Here is a 23,338-nt window from a genome sequence, read left to right on the forward strand (position 1 = left end):
GATAATGGCCAGGTCTGTGCATGCTGGGGAAAAGTGGGGCAGTCCACAGGGCACAGCACACCCATTTCCAGCAGGTAAGCAGGGGCTGCAGTGCAACGAAAGTACCCCAGGTGACCTGGTCAGTGGCTGCAGGCATTGCTGTGCCAGGCCATAGATCTTGCTCTGGGACGTGGTGAGGCTACAGGGGTGCCCCTAGGAGTCCCAGTGATAAGGTGCTGGCTTCCCAGGAATCTTGGCAGGGTGGGAGGGAGGGCAGATGGGAGGGAGCGGTGTCTCAAAGATCACGGGCAGGTATTAATAGGAGGGAGCAGAGAGTGCACCCAACTGGCGGCACCAACCGGTGCGGGTGCAGCAGGTAAGGGGGCTGGGGGAGATGCAGGGGCTTAAGCTTCTTGGGGCATCCCATGAGCAACTCACATATCTGGCTGCAATTGGGCAAGCAACATAGAAATGGAGGCACCTTGGCACAAGCAGGGCAGGGCTCCTGGGCTGTAGAGACATCTCTGTCCAGCTGTGTAGATGAACCCATCCCTACCCCATACCTCTGTGCCCCTGGCTCAGTCCTTGCTCTGCAGTGCAGGGGGCTGGGGCACTGGTGAGCCAGTGACACTCACGAAGGGTTGAAATTCCTGCTCCCCTCATGTGTAAAGGGACAAAGTCTGCAGGAAAGTCTACGGGGCTGGCCGGGGCTTTGCTCTGCAGCAGTGCTGGCCTGCTGCCCTGCATGTGCTGTGGTACGTATAGGGTGCTGGACTGGGCTGGATGGAGCAGAAAGGTGGTCAGCACCAAGGCTGTTCTACAGAGGTGGATGGACTGGACTCAGTGCAATCCAGTGCCGCGTTCAAGGCACCTCTTGTTGTGACCTTGGCACCCTCCCTGCCGCTTGCCCGGATCCCTGGGTGCGACTGAGCCATCTCTCATCTGCCAGCAGTGCAGCAGAGCCAGGGGCCATGGCGGCAGAGATGGTGCTGAGCCGCCGGCCCGGGCAGCCCCGCGGTGAAGTTCTGAGTGAGGCTGACCTGGAGGAGCTGGCACAGAGGAAGCCTCCCAGCAAGACTTCAACACGCGACTGTCTCCCGAAGGCAAGGTAGGGCTGGGGGAATAGAGCTGGGTGATCCCTGCAGGGCTGCATCTCTGGGTTCCTCTGCTGCCCAGCAGTGCTGGTGCCCCTACGTTCAGCCCTGGCTCCCACTCCTTCCCCTGCAGATGCTCAGCCTCCACCGCCAAGTCCCTGCTCTTCCGCTTCTTACCTGTCCTGCGCTGGCTGCCCCGCTACCCTGTGAAGGACTGGCTGCTTGGGGACATTGCCTCAGGCTTCAGTGTGGGCATCATGCACCTGCCCCAGGGTGAGTGGTGTCCCCATGCCGTGCCCTGTGTGAGGTTCTCAAGGGGTGAGCGCCAGGATTCATCCATCCATAACGTTTCTCCCTGCTCTGTTGTGCCCAGGGCTTGCCTATGCACTGCTTGCTGGGCTGCCACCTGTCACCGGCCTCTACTCCTCCTTCTACCCCGTCTTCCTCTACTTCTTCTTCGGGACATCCAGACACAACTCCGTGGGTGAGCCAAGGGACTGTGTGCGGCCATGGGAACGGAGGGGAGGGAGAGAGAATGAGAGGGATGAGATTTTATTTATGGCACAACGTTTGCCATGCCAATGAGCAAGAGGGTGGAGGGGCCTTTCTTCTGCCTTCACTTTACCTCACCAAGAAGGCAGTTGGCCAAAACAGCCAAAGCACCATGGGCACACTGAACAAGTGGTCATGTGCCTACTTTCTCAGAGAGGCCCCAACTGGTTGCCAAGCTCTGAACTTGGACTCCTTTCCTGCACATCCCCAGGTCCCTTCGCTGTCATATCCGTCATGATTGGCAGCGTGACAGACTCCTTGGTGCCCAGTGAGGACTTTATGGAGTTTGACAATGTCACCAATGTTACAGTAGTCAATGAGGCACAGCGGGATGCTGCCAGGGTAGAGCTGGTAGCCACCATCACAGTCCTGTCAGGAATCTTCCAGGTAAGGACAAGCATGGACTTGTGGCTGTGGTGTCCCCATGCCCACAAGCTGTGAGACCTCCTACTGTCACCTTTCCTTCCAGGTGGCCCTGGGCCTCCTGCAGTTTGGCTTTGTGGTGACCTACCTCTCAGACCCACTAGTGCGTGGCTACACTACTGCTGCCTCTGTGCACGTCCTCATCTCCCAGCTCAAGAATGTCTTTGGTGTCTCCCTAGGAGAGCACTCAGGGCCACTCTCATTGTTTGTGGTGAGTGAGGGGCTCATTGACACTCTGGAATCCCCAGATGTGGTAAAGCATCACCTACAGGATACGTAGAGTCTCCCCAAAAGAGCTAACAGCAAGCTATCTATCTGCTTTCTCTCATTCCCTCCTGCATCCTCCAGACCTTCATTGAGATCTGCAAGAAGCTGCCAGAGACCAATGTGGGCACCTTGGTTACAGCCATCATTGCCATGGTGGCCATCTTCATTGTGAAGGAGCTCAACCACAAGTTCTCTGCCAAGCTCCCCATGCCCATCCCCATCGAGCTCATCACGGTACTCAGAGCTGTCCCAGCTCTCCAAGGGGACACAGCCATGGCCTGGGGCAGGTGACATCACCCATAGATGTCTCTGTGCCCTGCAGGGTGATGGGGGGTGGGACAGGGTGCCTCTGCAAAGGTGACTCCAGGGCACACATCCCCTTGTCCTCCTGCATGAGTGTGCTTCTGCAGAGAGGCCCTGCCTCACCCAGTTACCCCCACAGATCATCATCTCCACTGGCATATCCTATGGTGTCAACCTGAACTCCAAGTATGGCATCTCTGTGGTGGGTGACATCCCCAGTGGGTGAGTGGGGCTGGATGGCAAGGGCAGCTGTGCTGGGGCACCACACTGCCCACAAGGTCCCCTCCTGAGCCCCATCTTCCTGCCTTGGACATAGGTTGAAGCCGCCTGTGGTCCCTAACGTCAGCTACTTTGGGCAGGTGGTGGGCAATGCCTTCGCCATCGCTGTGGTGGGTTATGCTATCTGCATCTCCCTGGGTAAGATTTTTGCCCTGAAGCATGGCTACAAAGTGGACAGCAACCAGGTGATGATCTGACACATATGCAGCCCCTTCCTTTGTAGTGTTTCACAGCTCTCAGCCCAAGGGTGCATGGTGCTTCTCTGTCCTTGCAGGAGCTGATTGCTCTGGGCCTCTCCAACTTCCTGGGGGGCTTCTTCCAGTGTTTCGCCATCAGCTGTTCTATGTCACGGAGCCTGGTGCAGGAGAGCACAGGGGGAAACAGCCAGGTGGGTGCGGGTGATTCTGCCTGCCTTTGCTCTCTAAAATTCCTCCCAACATCCCCACACTGAGGTGTCAACATAGGGAGGCATGAACCAGGGCAAGGAGAACATCCAGGTTCACCCTGGCCTCCATCTCTCCCCTCAGGTGGCTGGTGTCATCTCATCCCTGGTGATCCTGGTAACCATCCTGAAAATCGGAGAGCTCTTCCATGACCTGCCCAAGGTGCAGCCAGTCCCACAGCCTCTACATCACTTCCCAGTCCTGCACATCCAGTATCACGGCAGCGTGGGGGGGGGGGAAGTGACTGGAGGTAGCCTTGGATGTGGGGCACAGCCAAGTGCCCCCCAGATGTGCCCTTGGCACCTTCATGGATGCAGGCTTCTCTCGTAGGCCATCTTGTCTGCCATCATCATCATCAATCTCAAAGGCATGTTCAAGCAGTTCACAGACCTCCGCACACTCTGGAAGTCCAACCGTGTGGACCTGGTAGGGCACTGATTGGCCCTGAGAGAGTTCCTCAACCCTCCCCGGGGCTTATGATGCCATGGGATTAGGCCATGGCACAACTGATTGTGCCCTCTCTAGATGGTCTGGGTAGTGACGTTCATAGCCACCCTCTTGCTGAACCTGGACATTGGCCTGGGAGCCTCAGTGGCCTTTGCATTGCTCACTGTCATCTTCCGGACACAGCTGTGAGTACCCTCAGGCTGGGCTGGGCAGAAGGGAGATGTGGTTCCTTGGACATTTGTACTAACTCCCAAGGCTAGCACTAGGATGTCCCTGGTGCGGGGCTGTTGAGGAGTTAAGTGCTGGGGACCTGGTACAGTTTCCCAAGGGCAGAGGAAGCCCACAGGAACAGCCTGTTGCTCTGCTCCCCACAGCCCCCACTATTCCATCCTGGGGCGTGTCACCGATACCGATGTCTACAAGGATGTGGCTGAATATAAGAAGGTAAAAGCATTAAGGTGCTGGCATGGTGAGGGAAGAAGCACCCCCTAGAGGTGGGAGCAATTAGGAGCACCCCCAGGGCATTTTAAGGGAGGGCAAGAAGGGGCTCATCTCTGTCCACAGGATAGCAAACCCACTCCATCCATCCCCAGGCACAGGAGGTCCCTGGAATAAAGATCTTCCGCTCCTCCTCCACCATCTATTTTGCCAACGTGGAGATGTACTCCGATGCACTGAAGAAGAAGGTAGGAAAATCTGCCCTGAGCACAGCAGGCAGGGTACAACACCCAGGTCCCTGTGGCCAGGGGAGATGTGGTCCTGGACATCAAGGCTGGCTTAGCAGCAGCATGGCATCCCTCACATACTTCCACGGCATTACTGAGCCCCCTAGGCTCTGCCCCTCTTCCTGACACCGTGGCCACGGGGCTGTATGGGTTTGCAGAGCGGCATCGATGTGGATCGCCTAATCGAGAAGAAGAAGAAGGCACTCAAGAAACTGAAGAAACAGCAAAAGAAAGCAGAGAAGGCAAAGAGAAAAAAGGTGCTTCCCAACACCCCCCTCTCGTACTGTCCCACACCACTTCCCTGCCTGGCCCTAGCCTTCTGCCCATGCTAGGCAGCCCAGGGAGCTTTCAGTTTGGCCCACGGCCACCAAACAGGGAGAGGCACTGGCACGCATCTGGGTTATCAGCATCACCTTTAACGTCAGTGGAAGAGGTTGCAGTCATTAATGATTAGATGGGGGAGCTGGTGAGTCATTCACAGTCTGTGGCAAGTTAATCATCAAAATGAAGAGTGAGAGCAAAGGCTAACTGGGGAGAGGAGTCTAATGAGGCCAGTTCCAGTTATTGGGGTGAGCCCACAAGGTGACCAGGAAAGAACCTAGAAGTGGGACTTGAGTGTGAGCAAAGTGCCTGCTTCTGGCACATCCACCACCATAACACAACTAGAGCTCCTCCAAACCCCAAAGCGCAATAGGGCAGGACAAATCCAGGGTCCTGGGGGGACGCTGCCCTGCAGAGTGCCCCCAGCACCCACGTGGCGAAGGGGTCTTCCCACAGGACACAGAGGCTGAGTGCAATGGGCCAGGCGTTGCGGTGATTGAGCTGAGTGGGGAGGAGGGCAGCACACCTGCTGAACCCACCCTGCGCTCCCTGGGACTGCCCCAGCCTGACTTCCATGCTGTCATCCTGGACTTCAGCCCCGTCAACTTTGTGGACACAGTCTCCATCAAAATCCTGAAGAACGTAAGGAATCAGGGGTGGTGCAGGTGAAGGACAGCCAGATGGCAGCTGCTCATCCCTTTTCTCTGACATGATTTTTACCATTTGCAGATCTTCAGGGATTTCCATGAAATAGAAGTGGATGTCTTTGTTGCCAGCTGCCCAGGTGAGGAGAAACCACAGGGCTATCAGCCTCTGCAGGGAACAGCCACCCCTGTGGGACACAGCTGCTGGCCACGGGGCTGCTGTGCCCTCTATGGTATCCCCTACCCCAGGTTTCCCCCAGAGGAGAGTAGCTGCAGAGCCACACCATGGGGGTGCCAGGTTGTCCCCACTGGCTGCACATTGCTCTGGGGTCCCAGTGTGAGCTCTGCGATACCGGCTGTCCAGTCATGTCCTGAGCATCCTTTGGAGCACAGGGGGCTGGGAAGCTCATTTGGTGCCAGGTGCCAGAGGTTCACTGCTTCTCCCTCTGTGCAGCGTCTGTTCTTGCCCAGCTGGAGCGAGGCAACTTCTTCAGCTCGACCATCACCAAGCACTGCTTCTTCCCCTCGGTGAACGACGCCGTGCTCCACATCGACGGGCGGATGCGCCCAGCCCCAGTAAGCGTCCAGGCCCGCCTTCCCCACTGCCACCGCTCTGCGGGACGGCAGAGCCGACTTTCTTCTCTGCCCCCTTAGGCGAACCTCAGCACCAAAATGTAGCCCTGCAGAAGAGACAACGGAGGAGCAGGGCCATGCTGCCGGGAGGGCTTCGCCGCCTCCCTGCCCGGGGCCTGGAGCCTCTGTGGGACAGCGTGGGGCGCTTGGAGCCGGCCTGCTCCGTGCTTGGGGCTGTCAGCACGGCTCCACCACAGCACGGGTTCCTCAATAAAGGCGTCCTCAGCCCGCTAGGCCTCATCTGTGCAAACGGCGCTGCTGGGCCAGCCGTGACCCGCCGCTCCCTGCGGGCGGCCCCAGGCTCACCGCAACCACCATGTCTCCCTTTCCGTCGTCTAGACCTACACCGGGCGCGGGCACAAGCCGGGAGTCCCGTCCCTGTGCCGGTGATCGCGTACCGGTGATCGCGTACCGGTGATCGCGTACCGGTGATCGCGTACCGGTGATCGCGTACCGGTGATCGCGTACCGGTGATCGCGTACCGGTGACCGGGCCCTGCCCCAAACCCTTTCTGTCATCGCGCCCTCCCACCACAAGGCGGCGCAGCACCGAGGACCAGCTCTCTGTCCCCGCACGCATGCGCATTTCCGCCTGCGAGATACTCTGAGCATTTTGCGCATGCGCCTCCCCGCCCCTCAGCTCCTTCCTTCCGCCTCCTGTTTGGCGCAGGCGCACTACAGCCCGCTCGGTCGCTGTAGGGACAAGATGGCGGCGTCCTCCGTGTGCCGGGCGGCCGGGCGGGTTTTACTGCGGGGCCCACACCCCTGCGTGAGTCGCTGTGGGGACATTGGGGCAGCGATGGGGCGGCTGTGGGCTGGGAAGGATGGATTGGGGGGTGGGCGGGCAGGCGAGCAGGCAGCTCGGCTGCGCTGTGCGGCGGAATGGCGGAATCCAGTCCGTGTCTCGGCCCGGAAGGTCATGGGGACGGTGGGCAGCGAGGGGCGGATGGGAGCTGCGAATGCGAGAAGGCCGCTCTCACCGGCCTGGCCCGACAGTGTGCCCAGCTGTCTGCGTGCTGGAGGCCTGTGAGGCAGAGGAGAGGTGCTGGTTGGTGCTGAGAGCTTTCATTTCAGGCGGCCCTGCTGCCTCTGACAAGGAAGCGCGGTACCGCCACCTACGCGCAGACACTCCAGAACATCCCTGAGACAAACATCACCACGCTGGACAACGGGCTGCGGGTGGCCTCGGAGGAGTCCAGCCAGCCAACGTGCACGGTGAGCCTCAGGCAGATTGAGGACTCGACGTAGTCAGCTTTGCCCAGACTGTCACCGATTTCCCATAGTGACAAACCTGGCTTTGAACTGAAGTTTGGTGAAGACTTCAGTCAAGCTGTAGTAGTAGAAGGCCTAGCCTGGCTTTGTACAAGTCTGGCCGAGCTTTTGTACTGTACTGGTTTCCTGAGCTCTGTAGTTTTTGATGTAGTCCCACATGTAAGCTGTAACTGACCAAAAGTAGTTTTATCTTTGGCAAACCTGTCAAAGGTTTTTGTGAAACTGCTATGTTAAATGCTTGAATATGTACTGGAAATAGTTCACAGAATCACGAAGGTTGGAAAAGATGTTCAAGATCATTCAGTCTAACCATCCATGTATCACCAATAGTACTCACTAAACCATGTCCCTCAACATGAAACACAAAATCCAAACGTCCTCAACACAAAATCCAGTTGCTTGTTACTATTGTGGAGCTACTGTTGAAGCAGACTTCTTTTCCTTGCTGTTACACTTATGGCATGAGTCTTGAACATACTGCCTGCTTGTTTGTTTTCTAATACGTGTGTTTGATATCTTTGCTGTTAGGTGGGTGTGTGGATTGGGGCAGGGAGCCGCTATGAGAATGAGAAGAACAGTGGGGCTGGGTATTTCGTGGAACATCTGGCATTTAAGGTAAGACTGGGTCTGGCATAAGACAATGGAGACAGTGTTGCAGAAGTTCACTGACACGTTAGTTCTTGCTTTGGAGGCTGTAGGTATTAAAAGAGGTGTAGGTGTGAATCAAAGTTAGTTCATCTGAATGTTAGAGGCTTTGCGTATAGCATAACAATAAACTTTAAAAAGCATCCAGTCTGAATGGTGTTCTTTGTTTGAATGTGGGGCAACTTGCATATGTGAACAAAGGCTGTCATTTATTAGTTGGTATTTTTCCTCTTAAAGGAGGAAAGTGATAGGTTGGACTGATTCTCAGATGCTGTGATTCCTTACTATAACACACTCATAAAACTGTGATGAAACACGTTTTCTCAAGGTAGCAGGCAGAGCTGAATGCAGCATTTCCTTATAACCGTTTGTTTATCTTTGGATTTGTTGGTGGGTCAATGAAATTGGAGACTGCATCTCATGCTTTGCTCTAACTGTATCTGCTAACAGGTCTAGGACAAAAAGCATCTAAGCCTGGGGCTTGTTGATATAAGTCCAGCCCATGTCACTGCAGACAACTGTAGTATCTGTTTTGCTCCCTAAGGATGAGCTCTATTTCAGAAGCCATGTTCTGCTCCTATTCTGGTATCTTCTGAATATTGCTAGTTAAATGGCTAGAAACCTGCTTCCTGTTTTTAGTGGTGACTTGCCCTTGTTTACTTACACTGATGTGATTTTCAGCCACCGTTGTACTTTAGCTTAGATCTTCTCCTTCCCTTTGGGTTTCATTTGGCATTTCAAAATACACTTCAGCCATTTTTTAGCTACAGTAAATAAGCCAAGTGCCAAATATTTTGCTTTCTGTACTAGCTCTTGTTTTTGTAAATCAAGTGACAGGTTTTATTGTATCAGGTTTTTACTGTTCTTTTTACTGCTTTATTTCAGCTACATGGGAAAGCTATTCACTATCTCTGTTATTTCTGCATACTTCTAGGGCACAAAGAAGCGTCCTTGTGCTGCCTTTGAGAAGGAAGTGGAGAGTATGGGAGCTCACTTTAATGGGTACACCTCACGTGAGCAGACTGCCTATTACATAAAAGCCTTGTCCAAGGACATGCCGAAAGGTAGGATGGCCAGTGTGAAGAAAAGCAGGTGCTGCTCCCCCACCAGTATAATTTCTAGCAGTTGACCAGGGAATGAGGCTGTTGCTGAGCAGTGAGTTGAAGATGGTATTTGGCAATTGGAGGGAGCACTGCCAAGAAATGGTGCTTTAAGGCTGCAAGCTCACTTGTGCCTAAAAGCAGCTTTGCAAACCTCTTTTTTTTAGGTTGTGCTGTATTGCTGGAAGGCAGGGGCTAGGGTTCAGTAGTGTGTAGCTGCTTTATGGAGCTAAGAAGATGAGGTCAGCAACAGCTACTGTGTCAGAAGTGCTCAGTGCCACTCTTGTGGATGTCGCGTATGCTCTGTGCTACCTGCGGTGTGCAGGCTCCTGTTTGGGTCAGTTTTGTCCAGAGGAGGTGGTTTGAGTCAGAGCTGTTGTTATGACTCAGTCCTACTTTTGATGTGGACTATGCTATAGGTATTGCAGGCTCTCCACAGGAATTCAGCTCGTTTCTGCAACGGTACCTTGTTTCTGGCATGCATCACCTTCTGTGTTTGTTACCTTCTGCCAGCTTTCTGCTGGCAATGGTGAGCTATCACCGATGCTTGGCAAGCTGATTTAGAGATTTCTTCATGCTAAAACTGTGTTATCTGTCCTTCTCCGATGCTGTGGGAAAGGATATGTTGTGTTGTGCCACCATCCCAGCACAGTTTATTTCCCCTCTTGCTGTATCCTTGCTGCTTTGTCTGTCTTTTCTCCTTTCAGCAGTGCTGGGTAGCAGTCAGGCAGCAAGACTGCTAATGTAGCAAATATGTTGCAGTTGTTGAGCTTCTGGCTGACGTTGTGCAGAACTGTGCACTGGAGGAATCTCAGATCGAGAAGGAGCGTGGTGTCATCCTTCAGGAGCTCGAAGAAATGGACAATGACTTGACAAACGTCACCTTTGATTACCTTCATGCCACTGCTTTCCAAGGCACTGCACTGGCCCACACCGTCGAGGGGACCACAGAGAACATCAAGTGAGCTGCAGACTGGTTGCACTATGTAGCTTGTGGGTTCAGTCCTTGGGGTGTGTAACTCCTGCAAGGAAATCAGTCGGAATGTATGCAGGGAATAAGTGAGGCTGTATGTGGAGGTGATATGTGCCCATAGGGTTCTCGTGTCTTGACTGTGTTTTCCATCTTGATGCTGGTACATGTGTAACGCTGCACGTGTTCTTCTCTAGAATCAGTCTTCGTGCAAGATCTGATGCTGGTAGGGCTTGGCTGAACCTTTGCCCATACTTGTTGGCTTACACCTTTAAGGCATTAAGAGCTAGTGGTGCTCATTAAAGCGGTGGCCTCAAGCATACACACCTGTTAGAGCCTTGGTTTCCCTGTACCAAGGGTTGATACTGTAGTCTGCATGTGAACACTGTCTTTAACTCTTCCTCTTGAACACCTGTTTCCATTGTCTGTGTTCCAGAATTAGAGTGCAGGCAAAAAAGGCAGTACAGTTGTACTTCAGGGAGTATTATTACCCTATAACTAACTGAATCAGCAGCATCACTTTTTTCCTCTACACAGTGAATTCAGTCTCTTATCCCTTCAATTCTGAGAAGCTGATCTATTAGGTATTTCTTTGTGCTTTCTAGGCATCTGACTCGAGCAGACCTAGCTTCATATATTGATACTCACTTCAAGGCACCTCGTATGGTCCTGGCAGCTGCTGGAGGTAAGCCCTAGAGACTCTGGTGGTCACCCCCCTTGGCATGCATCTCTAATGTGAAATAACATGATTTTATTAAATGGAGCTCTATGAACTTCTATTGCTAGGTATTTCTCACAAGGAACTGGTAGATGCAGCTAGGCAGCACTTCAGTGGGTTGTCTTCTACGTACAAAGAAGATACTGTGCCTATTCTGCCACGCTGTCGTTTCACAGGGAGTGAGGTAAAGTTGTTTTTGTTCCAGTCAAAACAAGGAGCTGTTGCCAAACTGTTGAATGGATACAAGACTAGCTGTAGTCGCTCCTGTTCATGCATCTCAGAAGCTGATAGCACAGCGTGTTGGTAGTGTTCCCATGTTCTGTTCTTTAGGCTTATTGCCACAATATGTTGGGTTTTAGATAGAAACAAAGTCCAGTAAGAATGTGAGGCTGTTGCTCACAACATCTAATGGAAATACTTCATCAGAGCGAGTGATTTGTCCTCAGTTGAGCCTGAGGCAATTTTGTTTCGCTGGGGTAACATTAAGTTCTCTGGTTTGTCAACTTGGGATTGCAGCAGACTGCAGACAAAGTCACCATGCTCAGTCAGCTCTTCTCTGTTCCTTGGTGACTTCCTAGATCCGTGCCAGAGACGATGCTCTGCCCGTTGCCCATGTTGCTCTTGCTGTGGAGGGGCCAGGATGGGCTGATCCCGACAACGTTGTCCTGCATGTGGCAAATGCTATCATGGGACGCTACGACCGCACGTTTGGAGGTGGCAAGGTAGGAGACCTGGGAATGTGACAGGGAGAGCCTGGAGCCTTTTCTGTAGAATGTTGTGGAGCCACCAGATGAAAGGGATTTATGGGAGGCTGTTCTGTTTAGTTTCCAGCTTTGGTCAGAGATGTGGAAAATGGAAGTTTAATGGAGGCTAACCCAGAACAGTTTTTAAGATGTGATGCTAGGAAATGAGTTGAGCCTTTTCTGCTGTTTGGAAGAAATTCAAGTGATGAATTCTCAGCAGCTTTTCCTGCCTTCTTAACCTGACTGCTCAGTCAGGAGGGCGATGGTGGAAACAGAACAGAGTAATCCATAGTCTTATGATGCAGGCCTGCCTTGCAGATGTAAAGCAGTTGGAGCATACATAAAGCCCCAGTACTACATCCTTTCTTGTCTATAATTTGTCTTGACTGCTAACCCCTGCTACTGGGAAACCTTGTACTTGCCATTTTCTCCACTCCTATAGTGGTATATGTACCAGTTCCTCATCTGCTGCTGGGAAGAGAAAAGATTTTGCTGTATAGACTTCTAGGCCATTGTGTGTGGCTTTTCCAACTGTGACTCTCATCTGTTGCCCACATGAAGAGCCTAAATTAAGCTCTCCTTTGAAAAGCGTTACACTCTGTCTTGTCTGCGGTCCTTGTGAAAACAGCTCAGGGGGAAGGAATTTGAGCTCTGAGGAGGCTGTCTGGTTGAAATGGCTGATGGTATCTCCTTCCTTACAGCACCAGTCCAGCAGACTAGCTGCGCTTGCTGTGGAGCATAAACTCTGCCACAGTTTCCAGACGTTCAACACTTCCTACTCTGATACTGGCCTCTTTGGTTTTCATTTTGTTGCTGATCCTCTGTCTGTAGATGATATGATGTTTTGTGCTCAGGGCGAGTGGTAAGTACAAGTTTGGCAAAAGATCTGACCTTGTGGGAGAGTAAGCTGGTGGAGGTCATGTCTGGCCTCCAGAGTGCCGCATCTCTGCATGAATGCCTCAGTAACTTGCATTCTGGTTGTGTGATCCTGTCAGTGGTTTCTGTAATTGTGTCAGGATTGCTTTTGAGGATTTTAATCCCTTTGGGTTCTTCAGGTCTTTGGCGCATAGCTTCCCCACATTAGCACTGAGGCTTTGGCTCTTTCTGTACAAGTAAGACCTTTCCTTAAAGACAGGGCTCTCCAGGGTACGAAAGTACAAAAGACATGTGCCTGCTGTCTCGTTAGGTTTGGGCAAAGCGGGCAGAGTTCGTGTCTTCCGAACGGTTGTGTTGTGACTGACACATGCCCTGCTGCTGGAGCCATGCCAGCATTTGTGGCCTTCTGTTGGTCCTACTCTGTATACATACGTGCCATTAATGGTTCAAGGTTGCATCTGAGCTTCAGAGCCATGCTGTGCTGTGAATGGAGCAGATGGAGTTAGCCCTTGCCCCAGAGACGTTGCGGTTGGCAGGGGAGGAAGGGATTTAGCAGCTGGAGTCCAAACAGACTCTATATAACTGTCTTATTCTTTCAGCATCAGTTTCCATAGCAGCTTGGCATGTGTGGGAATAGCTGACACGCCTGCCTTCTCTTGTGATAGCATACCACAGACCGCTTGCTGCTGTGCCTGATAGGCAAGCTAGAGTCGACACCAGAGCTGCTTAGACCTTTGTGAGTGCAACTCAGCATGGAAACTGTTGGCTGATATTCCCTGCCTATCAGCTTCAGCTCTTTCACTTGCCTCCTGCTGTTTGTTGCTCTCTATTTCTTAGCTACGCTGTGGTGGTCAGGACTGAATCTCAGGCCTGCGAGACAAGTGATGCTAATAGCATATTTCTGCAGACTTGGGAAAGGGAAGAATGCTTTCTGCCTGAACGGACAAACGCCTCTAAGAGCTTTGGTGGTCCTGTGTCTGTTGCAGGATGCGTCTGTGCACTAGCACCACAGAGTCAGAAGTGAAGAGAGCCAAGAACTACCTGCGGAGTGCCATGGTGGCTCAGCTGGATGGTATGTTCTGGCTTATAAAATAAAAGCTGTTCAGAGATTTTGGATCTCTAGTGGGAGTGGGAGCTCTGCTAGATATATTACAGTACTATTGGCAGGTGCTGGGCAAAACTCCCTTTCTCCTTCTCCTTCTATGGTTTCAGAGCAGCTGATTACAGTCTGTTGTGCTACAGGCTTACTCTGACTCTGTCAGAGTCTGTAAACTTGTTGTTGTTTTCCTGCTGCAAGTGAATAATACATATGTACTGTTTGGTGAACTTGGAATTTAGATGTTCAAGCAGGTCTGCCTTGGCAGTAGTGCTTTGGAGATCAGGAGGAGTGTTTGCATTGCTTAATTCCTGCTGAAGCTGCTGAGTGTGATTACTGTGACTTCATTAGAACCTGGTTAATGGCTAGAGTTGTCTGCCTTGGCTGATGATCAGGCTGTGAAATTTGGGAAACCGTTCAACTTTGCTGACAGTATCTTCAACACCTAGGTACTACTCCAGTGTGTGAAACAATTGGAAGCCATCTCTTAAATTACGGACGCCGTATCTCTCTGGAGGAATGGGATTCCAGGATTTCTGTAGGTACCTGTTTGTTTTCTTTGGGAGTCCTGAGCACACTTGGCACTGCCATTTTTCTGGCCTTAGTTTGTCTCAGTAATGCAAGGCTTACTTCTCCCTTAGGTATGCAGCCTGGAGCCCAGGCACTCAGGTCACTAGTAGGAGTACAGTAGAGTACTGGCAAAGACTTGATGTATCCTGTGACCTTGAGTCTAAATCCACTCCATCCCAGCTTTGTTAAACAACCCAACTTGAAATTCCTTTAATAGTTGTCCTGGAGGTGGCCACCATCTAATTTGTATAGTTGTGTAGCTGTTGTATCCCCTTGGAACCTTCAGATTTTGGACTGCCATGTCTTCAGTACCCTCAGAGGAGTGCACTGTGTAGAACATTAGCTGTCTTTGCAGACCAGGGCTGGACAGTTGGTGTGGATGGCCCCTGTGGATCCAACAGCACGTTTTTAATTATCTTGATATGTAATAACAATAGTAACTTCAAGCTTTGAGAAATCTAAGTCTGCCAGAAGGGTAATTAATTGCTTGTTTATTACTCATTAGGCTGTTGATGCAAAAATGGTGAGGGATGTATGCAGTAAATACATCTATGACAAATGCCCGGCGCTTGCAGCAGTCGGTGAGTGACCAGTCAGTTCTTCCGGGGTAGCTCAATAAATGGAGTGGTCAAGAGCTGAGCAGAAGCAAAGTGCAAGCACTTTGTATTCGTCTGTTTTGGCCTCTTAAGTGCTTTGGCTCTGTTATTACCCTCCTGCCTCCTGAATGTTAGGTGTGCCAAAGCACGTTTGCCAGGAGATCAAACCTGGAGGTGATGGAGACGCAGTGACAGTGAGCTGCTGGCCGTCCTCCCACCTCTGCTGGATGTGGAGCTGTGACTAAGAATGGGAGTCCCATAGCTGGGTGTGGGTCCAGTGGCATCTGCCAGGTGTCCTTACCCTGGGGTCATGGTGGTTTATGTAAGTGAAGTGAAGGGGCCCAGTCCTGTTGTGCTGCTCTGGCATGTCTGTCTGGCCAAGGATAAATTCCTCTCAGAAAACCTGCCTGAGCAGCTCAGCTCTGCTGCCTCCTCCTTCCTGCATCGTGAATTCCCCTCCTCCTTGCAGTTGCTTACTCTGGGCCTGCAAAGTAGAGCAGTGCAGAAGGGAGAGGATTTTCAAGCAGGAAGTTGGAAAGAATTAGCCAGGATTTCCATTATTTGGTTGCTCCCTGTATTTTGTATTTGTATGTGAAGCTGTACTGGGTGTTGTGGAAGAACATGAGCAAAGAACCTGTTCTGAGGGGAAGAAAAATAAAAAGCGATGGCTTCTCTGTCAGGAGATGGCATTTGCCAGTTTTCCTGATTCAGGTTTGAGCTGCAGTTTTACCAGCTTACCTGGTTTTGCATGTAGCTGTTCTGGATTATGAGCACGGTATACTCTGCCACCATCTGCTTTACAGCTATGGGAAACCACACAGTGATTTTAATTACAGCTCCAGTGACTAACTCTTGTTCTGTTCACTCAGGTCCCATTGAACAGCTGTTGGATTACAACCGTATCCGCAGCAGCATGTACTGGATCCGTCTGTAGGATGTGTCCCTGCTGGATGGAGCAGTGAAGCTCTGTACTGTGACAGGGCTCCCAGAATTGTCTGGCTCTGAACGTCTTGTGGGACAAGGGGGAGTCCTATCCAAATGGCTGTCTTGGTGTTAAATGTACAATAAAAAAAAGATAAATATATCTTCTGTGAAGTTGGTTCTGCTAGGTGCTGACTGTGTCTTGCTGGGCTGCAGGTGCTGGCGTTGTTGATCTGACCAACCTGGCAAGGTATGGGAGCAGTAAGTCTTGGTTTGTCAGAGCTCGTGCTAGAAACTTGTCTGTCTGCAGCTCCTCACTCTCTGTCCTGCCGTGCCAGCAGTCTTGTCTTTAGGCTGGCTGCAGGATCTCTTCCCTGGTATGAAACTGCTGAGGAAGCTCTGGCTGTGCTGTGGAGTGGCAGCGTGGTCAAATAGGGGTTATAGCATTCCTGCTTTGTAGAAATGAGAATGAAGGTCCCTTGCCCAAGAAGGCTTCTGTGCTGTCGTTACTGCTTGTCAAGGAGGTCAGAATGTGTCTTCAGAAAGGCTGCCTCTTCCTGGCCCTGAGGTGTGATGGTAATATTTCTGTCCTTGCTATTTGTTGCCCATTTGTTGGGTTGGCTGCCTCCCTGGGAAAAGCTGTGTAATGTCTCTCTCCTTGATTAGTTTCATGCAAAGCTGATCAGCTGAGTCCCTACCACCTGCTTTAATTGGTGAAGGTGATCAACCTGGCCTTGCCTGATGCTGCCTCAGTGCAGCTGAGCAGAATCAGGAGTTCTGAGGAGCTGGAACTGTTGCTAGACAGTCATTTTTCAAGAGCCCTTACTGGGATGTGGTGCCTGTCATCTGTAGGAATTTGGTTGCTGTAAGCCAGCTCAGTGAGCACTTACCTACATGTTCCTCATACAGATGAGCCACCATCCATCCAGACAGTCCCACCCATCTGTACTGAAGTATAGAATGACCTGTCCTGCACCTGGAAGATATCTCAAAGTCTGACTAGCTAGAAGAGTTACCTGGATGCTCCTGTATTTTGCCCTCAGGAAGTTGGAACGCAGAACTGAAAGCAGAAAGGATGAAACCAAGCAGAGGGTTTGAAGGGCAGCTTCCCACCAGGTGGCACTAGCTTACACTGGGAAGCTGCAAGGTTCTCTCGTTTTTGTCTCTGGAATTGGTCTCCCGGGGATTCTCGTTTAATTTCTAGGTGCTGCCCTGACAAGTGGGATTTAAAAATAGTGTAAAAGTTTCTAAGAGTTAGTCATTACACTTGAGACTAATCCAGTGTACTAAATCATTTGTGCTGAATCTGGATTCTTGAGGAGAGAGTCAGTGTGTCTGAACTCATTGCGTATAGTAGGCAAGTTTGAAACTGTTAAATGTTCTCTGCAATTTGGGTTTAACTACCATCGCAAGCTCTGGCTCGTTGGAAGTGCACTGAGGGCTGCAAAACCAAACAAGCTCACTTACGCCTTGTGGAACCACTAAATTGCTCTGCCTTGGGTTTGTGATTGCAATTAGCCTGTAATCCTCCTGTCTTCCATTGCTTGATATATTTTTTTTTTCCCCCTTGGTGATCTTTCTTTCCTTGTGTTTCTCACCAACTGCAAAGCGCTCTGGCAGAAGTACATTGTTGCTTCAGCATTTCCTACACCTTTTCTTTGTTGGAGGGTTCTTGGAAAGGCTTTTCCTTGCGTAAATCTGCAGCCCCTCCTGCACTACTTTGTCCTGAGGAACAGATTCAACCCCCTTTGCAACTGTTGCTTCATAGACTTTGTTTCTGTGTAGAAGAGGCAGGTGGTGCAGAGCAGCGTGCAGCTGCAGCTCTGCAAGGCTGCCTGAGCTATGCAGTGCTGGAAGGGTGGTGGTGGTTTTTTTTCCCCACGTGCTTTTATCCATGCGAAATGTATCTGATCTAGAGTGGGATCTGTGCTCTGGTGGGCAGCGTTGTGTGCAGAGCCTTAGTGATGAGGGGCTTGGGAAGCACAACCTGGAACTCGGGCAGACTCATCAGATACTTGGCAGCTGAGTCCCTCTGTGCTGGAGGACGTGAAGCCCTGATCCAGTTGGCAGGTCGCCACTGTTTGAGCCACAGGCATGTGTTTCTGTTCCACCATTAGAGCAGCCTTAGTCCAAGAGAATCCAACCTGGAAAATATCTGGCACGACAGAAGCATCTGCTCGAAGTTCTTTTCCTGAACCTTGAAAAAGCGAGGTGTTTTCCTGGACCTCTCTCCTCCCCTTCCTGTGGTTCCCACTGTCTGGTGAAGGACAGCAGCAGTGCCAAAGGAGGAGTTGGAACCATCCCTAGAACAGGACAATTCGCTGAAACTGGAGATGGCCTGGGTGACCCAATAAATCTGTTTCCTGGCTGCCTGGACAATGCAGGATTGTTTGTCAGGGCTCTTTGACCGGTCTAGTTCTCAATGGCTGAAGTGTTTTATTTTGCTACTTCACTTGAAAGGTTAGTTGGGATCCCATTAGAACGTGCTGATAAACTTCATTTGATGTAGGAGTTGGCCTTGGCTACCTCCTCTTTTGCGCAGTTAAATGTCTCATCCTCCACATAGTTCCCTCTTTGAAGCTTACACCTTCCACTACCTCCAGGCAATCATCTTCCCTCTGACACCTTGAGAGGAGGGGTTGGGAAGGAGGATGCTTTGTGCACGTATACCCAAGGCTCTGTGAAGCCATCTGCACAATACCTCAATGATTTTTTTTTTCCACCATGCTGCAGCCTTGCACTGGGCTACGTAGCAAGGAAAGCTCTCAGTAGCCCCTGCATGTGGGGCAGGGGCAGCTGTGCAGGGTGGGTCTGCCTGTGCAGCAGGCAGCCCCTTTGATATGTGAGCTGCTTGTTGGGGATGTGGGCGCTTGCCAAGAGACATGGACTGCAGCAGCCAATTGTCGGTAGTTGCCTCACCTGAACTAATTACCCCCACCCCCCGGAAAGTACAGTTGATACTAATCATAGGTGCTGAGCCAAGCCTGTCCTCAGGGAACCAGGGAGGTTTGGAGCCGTGCCTTTGCTCGGTGCCAGTGAGCTGCTGGGAGGAGAGAGCCCTCAGCCCTCCGGGCCAGTTCTCCACCAGCTCTCCTGCTGAGGCTCACAAGAAGGAAGACTGAATGTTCCTTATGATGCAGCATCGCCACAGCAAAGGTGGGGGTTGCTGGGGTGAGGTGGTGCCAGCGTGTGGCAGACCTCCACCTCACTGTGCCTTCTGTGCCACGTGCAGACATGGCACATCAGGAGAGCAGCGCTGCCTGCGTGCACATCCTGAAATCCCCTATGGGAAAGGCTCATCTAAAGCTGTGGTGCATTCTTTGCTCGGGAAAGAAGCGGACAAAGGGCCCATCCAGGCCTGACTGCCAGCTCCAGCCATCCCTGGCGGTGTGAGATTGAGTGGGGCACGGTGCAGGACTTGTCAGCATTGTCTCTGCTCTTTCTTCAGCAGCCTGGGTGGAAGGGGATGAGCCTGAGCTGGATATCCTCATTAAAGCTACCTTACCCCCACACGCCACTCAATGAGGATCAGTGGTTCTCACTTTTCATCTCTCCAGCTCCATTCCATCATGTGTTTTCTGGATGCCCTGTATCGCCTGCTGGAGCTGCTTGCTGAACTTCCTGCGCACTGGAATGATTTAAGGCTCTGTATGAGAATCATGCAGCAAAGGACAGCAGATGGATTGAATGCTATGTGACCTGATTGGGGCAAGGCTAATTATGTAATTAAGATATTGAAACAGGAGCTTGAATACTCGAGTGCTATACCAGGAAGTTCCAGCATCAGGATGCTGAGCCTTCAGCTTGCTGTGCACCCAACTGTCTGTGGGGAGCTGGCACTCGGAACGGTCCTCAGGCACAGTGTTTGTAACAAACTGCATTAGTGCTGTGTGTGATTTCCTGCATGTGTGCACCTTGGGTGAAGGGTGAGCACTTGGATAAAGCTGCAAAGGAAATGTGCTGCCTATCCCTTGTGTGTTACGTTTAGGTTAGGGGTTGACACTTTTTGGAATGGAGGACGGAAGGGGTGGTTCATTATTTTAATGCTTTACCAAGGGTGCTACCATTGTGTTGCTTCAAGATTTAGGATTTAGGATTTGATACACATTCAGCTTTAGACAACTGGCGTTCTGACCTCAGCATCCAACTCAGCAGTGCGCCGATTCACAGCAGGTGCTGCCCTGGCTCCTTGGGTACAAAGTGATGCCAGCGCACCCAGCTCTGCGTGCCCTGCACCCAGGCTCCACGTGGCAGCTCTGCACTCCCATTCCTTCCCCCCCGCTGCGAGGCTGAAGGCCTCCTGTAGCCCAAACCACATGTGGCCGTGGCTGTCCCGCTTCCCCACTTTGTTTATAGTTGTTCCAGATGTGCTGCACTTGGCCGCAGCCCCAGCGACGTGGGGGCACAGCCATCTCCTGCTGCCTTGCACGCAGCTGTGACTCACAGGTGAGTGTGGCACCACTGTGAGAGCCCCCATTTGTTCCTATATCTGTCCCCGTGGGTGCAGAACTCCTGCCCTCTGCCTTCCCAGTGCTGTTCCTTGCCTGTGGGGCTTAGGGTCCTCGCGTGCGCCGTGTGGCCGCCGGCCCCGTGCCAAGGTGGTGACGCAGCCCTCCTGCTCACGGAGATATGAAGTCATCCCGGATGGGTCCACGCAGGGGATGAGTTCCCATGGTGACAGACAGCGATGCACCCTGGCGGGGCAGGGCGGATGTTTGGTCCTTTTTATTCTTTTCTTCTGGAGATGGGCGCCCAGCCAAAGAGCTGAAGGAGCAATGGCACAGCCTCTCAGGGGAGAGCGCCGAGGACAAGTCTGGTCTCGTGTGCTGCGCAAATCCTTCTGCAACACAGATCCCTGTGTCCACAACAGGGCTGCTCCCATCCCTCTGCAGCCTCTATTCCTCAGCCATGGGATGTCCCAGCAGAGCGCTGCCCAGAATTTTATCCTTCCCATACACCATGCATGCTGCAGGCAGCTTTAAACAAAGGTGCTGCTGGGAACCCGGTGTTGCTAACTGGTGTAAGAAGTATGGATGCACAGTGTCATCCTGCAGGTAAACCAGCAGGTGCCATTATTCATGTGCCTTGACCCGAGGTGTGCATAGGGATGTCTTCTCACACACCCCTGTGCAGCACTGTGTGATGGGGACTCTGTGAGCGCTGCCAGAACTCCCCTGGAGCCACAGGCCCCTTCTAGAGGGGTGTGGGTGTGGGTTGTGAAACACTCTAATAGAGGCAGGGAGGAAGCATTGAGCAATCACCCCAACCTCCTGCCACTGAGATTTGCAGCCCAGGCTGGAAATAAGGGAGATTGGTACAGGGCTATACAAAGGGGGGGGGGGGGTGCAGGGGTATAGGGCTGTGACAGCTGAGCTGAGCATCCTCTCTTACATATCTGCAGAGCTGGGCCCAAGCAGTGGTCACCTCTGCTGTTGTCTGAAGGAAGAACAAACCCTCAGAGCCCTATAAAGCTGTGCACCAGATCACCCCGGTGTGTGCCTGCGGAGCCCACGGGCAGGGCAGGGCAGGGAGCTCAGTGATCGCAGCTGTACCGACGTGCCCCCAGGGCGGGTGCTTTGCTCCTGCAAAGCAGCAGCAGATAGAGACTTGTGCCACGATCCATGGGGTGAGCACAGGGAAAGGCAGCACCAACCCCATGTAGAATGCAGGGGTAGCTTTGCTGCTCCCCATCCCTTGTGCTTCCGTCCATCCCCATGAGCAAGCTGGGTTCCCTCTGCACAGCCGTATCCTGCTGTGGGTGGGGGCAGCGGGGCTGGGAGCAGAGGGACACAGCCCGTGCTCAGGACCGTGGAGCTGAATTTCTGCAGGATGAACCGGGCTGTGTGGGCAGTCCCCTGCAGCTGGGGCACTGCAGCCCCTCCCTACTGTCCCCCTCTGCTGTCCCAGAGCCTGACTGAGGCTTCTCGATTCTGTCATGCTGGGATGGCCATGAACCAGCAGCGAGAGCATCCCTCTGAGCAGAGAAGGGCTTTCATCTTGAGGTTTTGCCCTGCTGCGCCGTGGCTTCGTGACATGGGGTGCCATGAGGTGCCTCCCCCAGCACACAGAAGCCATGCCAAGCTTTGCCGGGACAGCCGGCAGCGGCTGCTGATGGGAGACATTCCTGGAGCTTGTCCCAACCGGCCCCGCTGCGGGCGGCCCCCCCAGTCCCTCCTCCCCGCGTAGCACCAGCCCCCAGCTGTCCCAGCCCCATGCGCTCAGCGCAGTGGCAGAGCTGAACCCTCACCAGCTCACGATGGAGTGGAAGCCGCCCCCTCCCTCTCTGCCTGTCCTTGCTGGAGATGCCAGGCAGGGATCTCTGCAGCCTGCGCATCCCTACAGCCTTGCTGTGGGGAAGGAGCGAGAGCCGCCACACCGCATGCATGCGCACATACACAGGCTTTGCTGCCAGACTGCAAAGGAATCCCATCCTGAATCCCACCCAGGCTTCGCTGCTCCCCGCTCATAGCACAGCGGAGCTGATGGCAGCGCTCTGGAGCAAAGCAGTGCAGATCTGCAGCCCAAAGCCCCGCTCCAGCTGTGCCGCGTGACTCACTGCTCGGCATGATGCGGGGTTGGAAATGCACCCCAGGCTGCAGAAAGCAGCTTTTCCCTCCCTTCCCATTAAGCCGGCGGTGAGGGCGTCTGCCAGGCACGCGCAAGGCAGGGAGAGGCTCAGCCCTGGTGCTTTGCGTGTGCCTGTGCTCGGCAGAGAGAGGGGCTGCAGGGCGAGGGGCTGGGGCTAAGAGAAGAGTTAGAGTTAGGGTTAGGATCAGGTTTGCACGCTTTGATCAATGCCATCAGGAGGACCACATGCTCCCTTGGGGCCAGTCCAGCCAGGAGATGGGGAACCCCAGCCTTAGACTGCAGGAACCAGCACTGGCTGCAGGCCCTGGAGGGTTGGGAAAGGACAGACAGCAGCTCTGAGGATGTTCCAGTGGGATTGGGGACACTGTCGTTGCAGGGCACGGGCCTGGGGCTGCAGGGACAAAGGGTGGATGGAAGAGTAGAAGGAGTGTTTAGGAATTAAAGCTGGGGGTTGAGGGAATGCCTGCAGTGGGTTCTCTGGTGGGAATAGGGCTGCTGCTCCCCCCACAGTGTGACTCACACACACCTGGTGCTTCCCCTCCGCAGGCGCAGATTCCTTCCCCAGTCGAGGTATGCGGGGGAGCCTGGAAGCACCAGCAGTCCCTCATGCTGCAGAGGAGGGCTTGCAGCTTTTAGGGTTCTCTGCATACCCTGCATAGGGATGCTACTGCAGGGCTCTCCCCTTGGCCACTGCCCCTTGCCAGGTTTGGCTATGCTGCCGGGCTCAGGGCGGTTGCAGAGCATCACTGTGTGCCCAGTTCTGCCCGTGCACCAGTGACCCTGAGCTGCTCCGCCAGCGCCAGGCCCGGGGCCAGCGGCAGAACCCTTGGCAGACCCCTCCACTCTCTGATTAATGAAGCCCCTGTCTAATTGGGACAGGCCATCTTGTCTTCATTAAGCAAACTGTGGTAGGAGGAGGGCTTATGGATGGCCCTGACCTGGGGTCAGGCCCACGGTTGTGGGGCAGTTGGAAGACACCTGTGGCCATGGTGACCTCTGAAGCAGATTTAGGGGCCTCACTAGGGTTGGCTGCAGAGAGGATGGGGGTGATCTGCTCATGTTGCCTGTAAGAGAAGAGGGGCACCTCCACTCCTTCCCTGCTCAGAACAGTTTGCTCCTGGGAAAGCTGCCTGC

General features: G+C 52.9%; 2 protein-coding genes across 6 annotated transcripts; both read left to right on the plus strand.

Annotated features, from left to right (window-relative positions):
• Nucleotides 1–327: 327 nt before the first annotated feature.
• On the plus strand, nucleotides 328–6,343 carry SLC26A6 (solute carrier family 26 member 6). Of its 5 annotated transcripts, none has more exons than XM_052678442.1 (20): nucleotides 328–355; nucleotides 932–1,087; nucleotides 1,207–1,346; nucleotides 1,447–1,557; nucleotides 1,837–2,012; nucleotides 2,095–2,259; nucleotides 2,397–2,549; nucleotides 2,758–2,840; nucleotides 2,935–3,082; nucleotides 3,172–3,285; nucleotides 3,425–3,502; nucleotides 3,671–3,766; nucleotides 3,866–3,972; nucleotides 4,162–4,231; nucleotides 4,381–4,473; nucleotides 4,671–4,769; nucleotides 5,290–5,475; nucleotides 5,563–5,617; nucleotides 5,932–6,053; nucleotides 6,132–6,343. In XM_052678442.1, the coding sequence occupies exons 2-20, from the start codon at nucleotides 951–953 to the stop codon at nucleotides 6,153–6,155; spliced, it is 2,157 nt and encodes a 718-aa protein (XP_052534402.1). In that variant the 5' UTR covers nucleotides 328–355; nucleotides 932–950; the 3' UTR covers nucleotides 6,156–6,343. The 5 variants fall into 5 exon arrangements, with proteins under 5 accessions (XP_052534402.1, XP_052534401.1, XP_052534399.1 ...); XM_052678441.1 differs by having other exon boundaries at nucleotides 329–355; nucleotides 929–1,087; XM_052678439.1 differs by lacking the exon at nucleotides 328–355 and adding an exon at nucleotides 620–734.
• A 398-nt stretch (nucleotides 6,344–6,741) lies between these two features.
• LOC128078499 (cytochrome b-c1 complex subunit 1, mitochondrial) lies at nucleotides 6,742–15,779 on the plus strand. Its single transcript, XM_052678760.1, has 13 exons — nucleotides 6,742–6,878; nucleotides 7,184–7,324; nucleotides 7,910–7,996; nucleotides 8,961–9,090; nucleotides 9,889–10,087; nucleotides 10,702–10,781; nucleotides 10,883–10,998; nucleotides 11,393–11,536; nucleotides 12,259–12,419; nucleotides 13,420–13,505; nucleotides 13,979–14,067; nucleotides 14,605–14,680; nucleotides 15,565–15,779. Exons 1-13 carry the CDS (start codon nucleotides 6,816–6,818, stop codon nucleotides 15,627–15,629), a joined length of 1,437 nt encoding a protein of 478 aa, XP_052534720.1. The 5' UTR covers nucleotides 6,742–6,815; the 3' UTR covers nucleotides 15,630–15,779.
• Nucleotides 15,780–23,338: the final 7,559 nt, after the last annotated feature.

The sequence above is a fragment of the Tympanuchus pallidicinctus genome, unplaced genomic scaffold (genome assembly GCF_026119805.1).
Source record: "Tympanuchus pallidicinctus isolate F22 unplaced genomic scaffold, pur_lepc_1.0 scaffold17, whole genome shotgun sequence".
Classification (NCBI taxonomy): domain Eukaryota; kingdom Metazoa; phylum Chordata; class Aves; order Galliformes; family Phasianidae; genus Tympanuchus; species Tympanuchus pallidicinctus.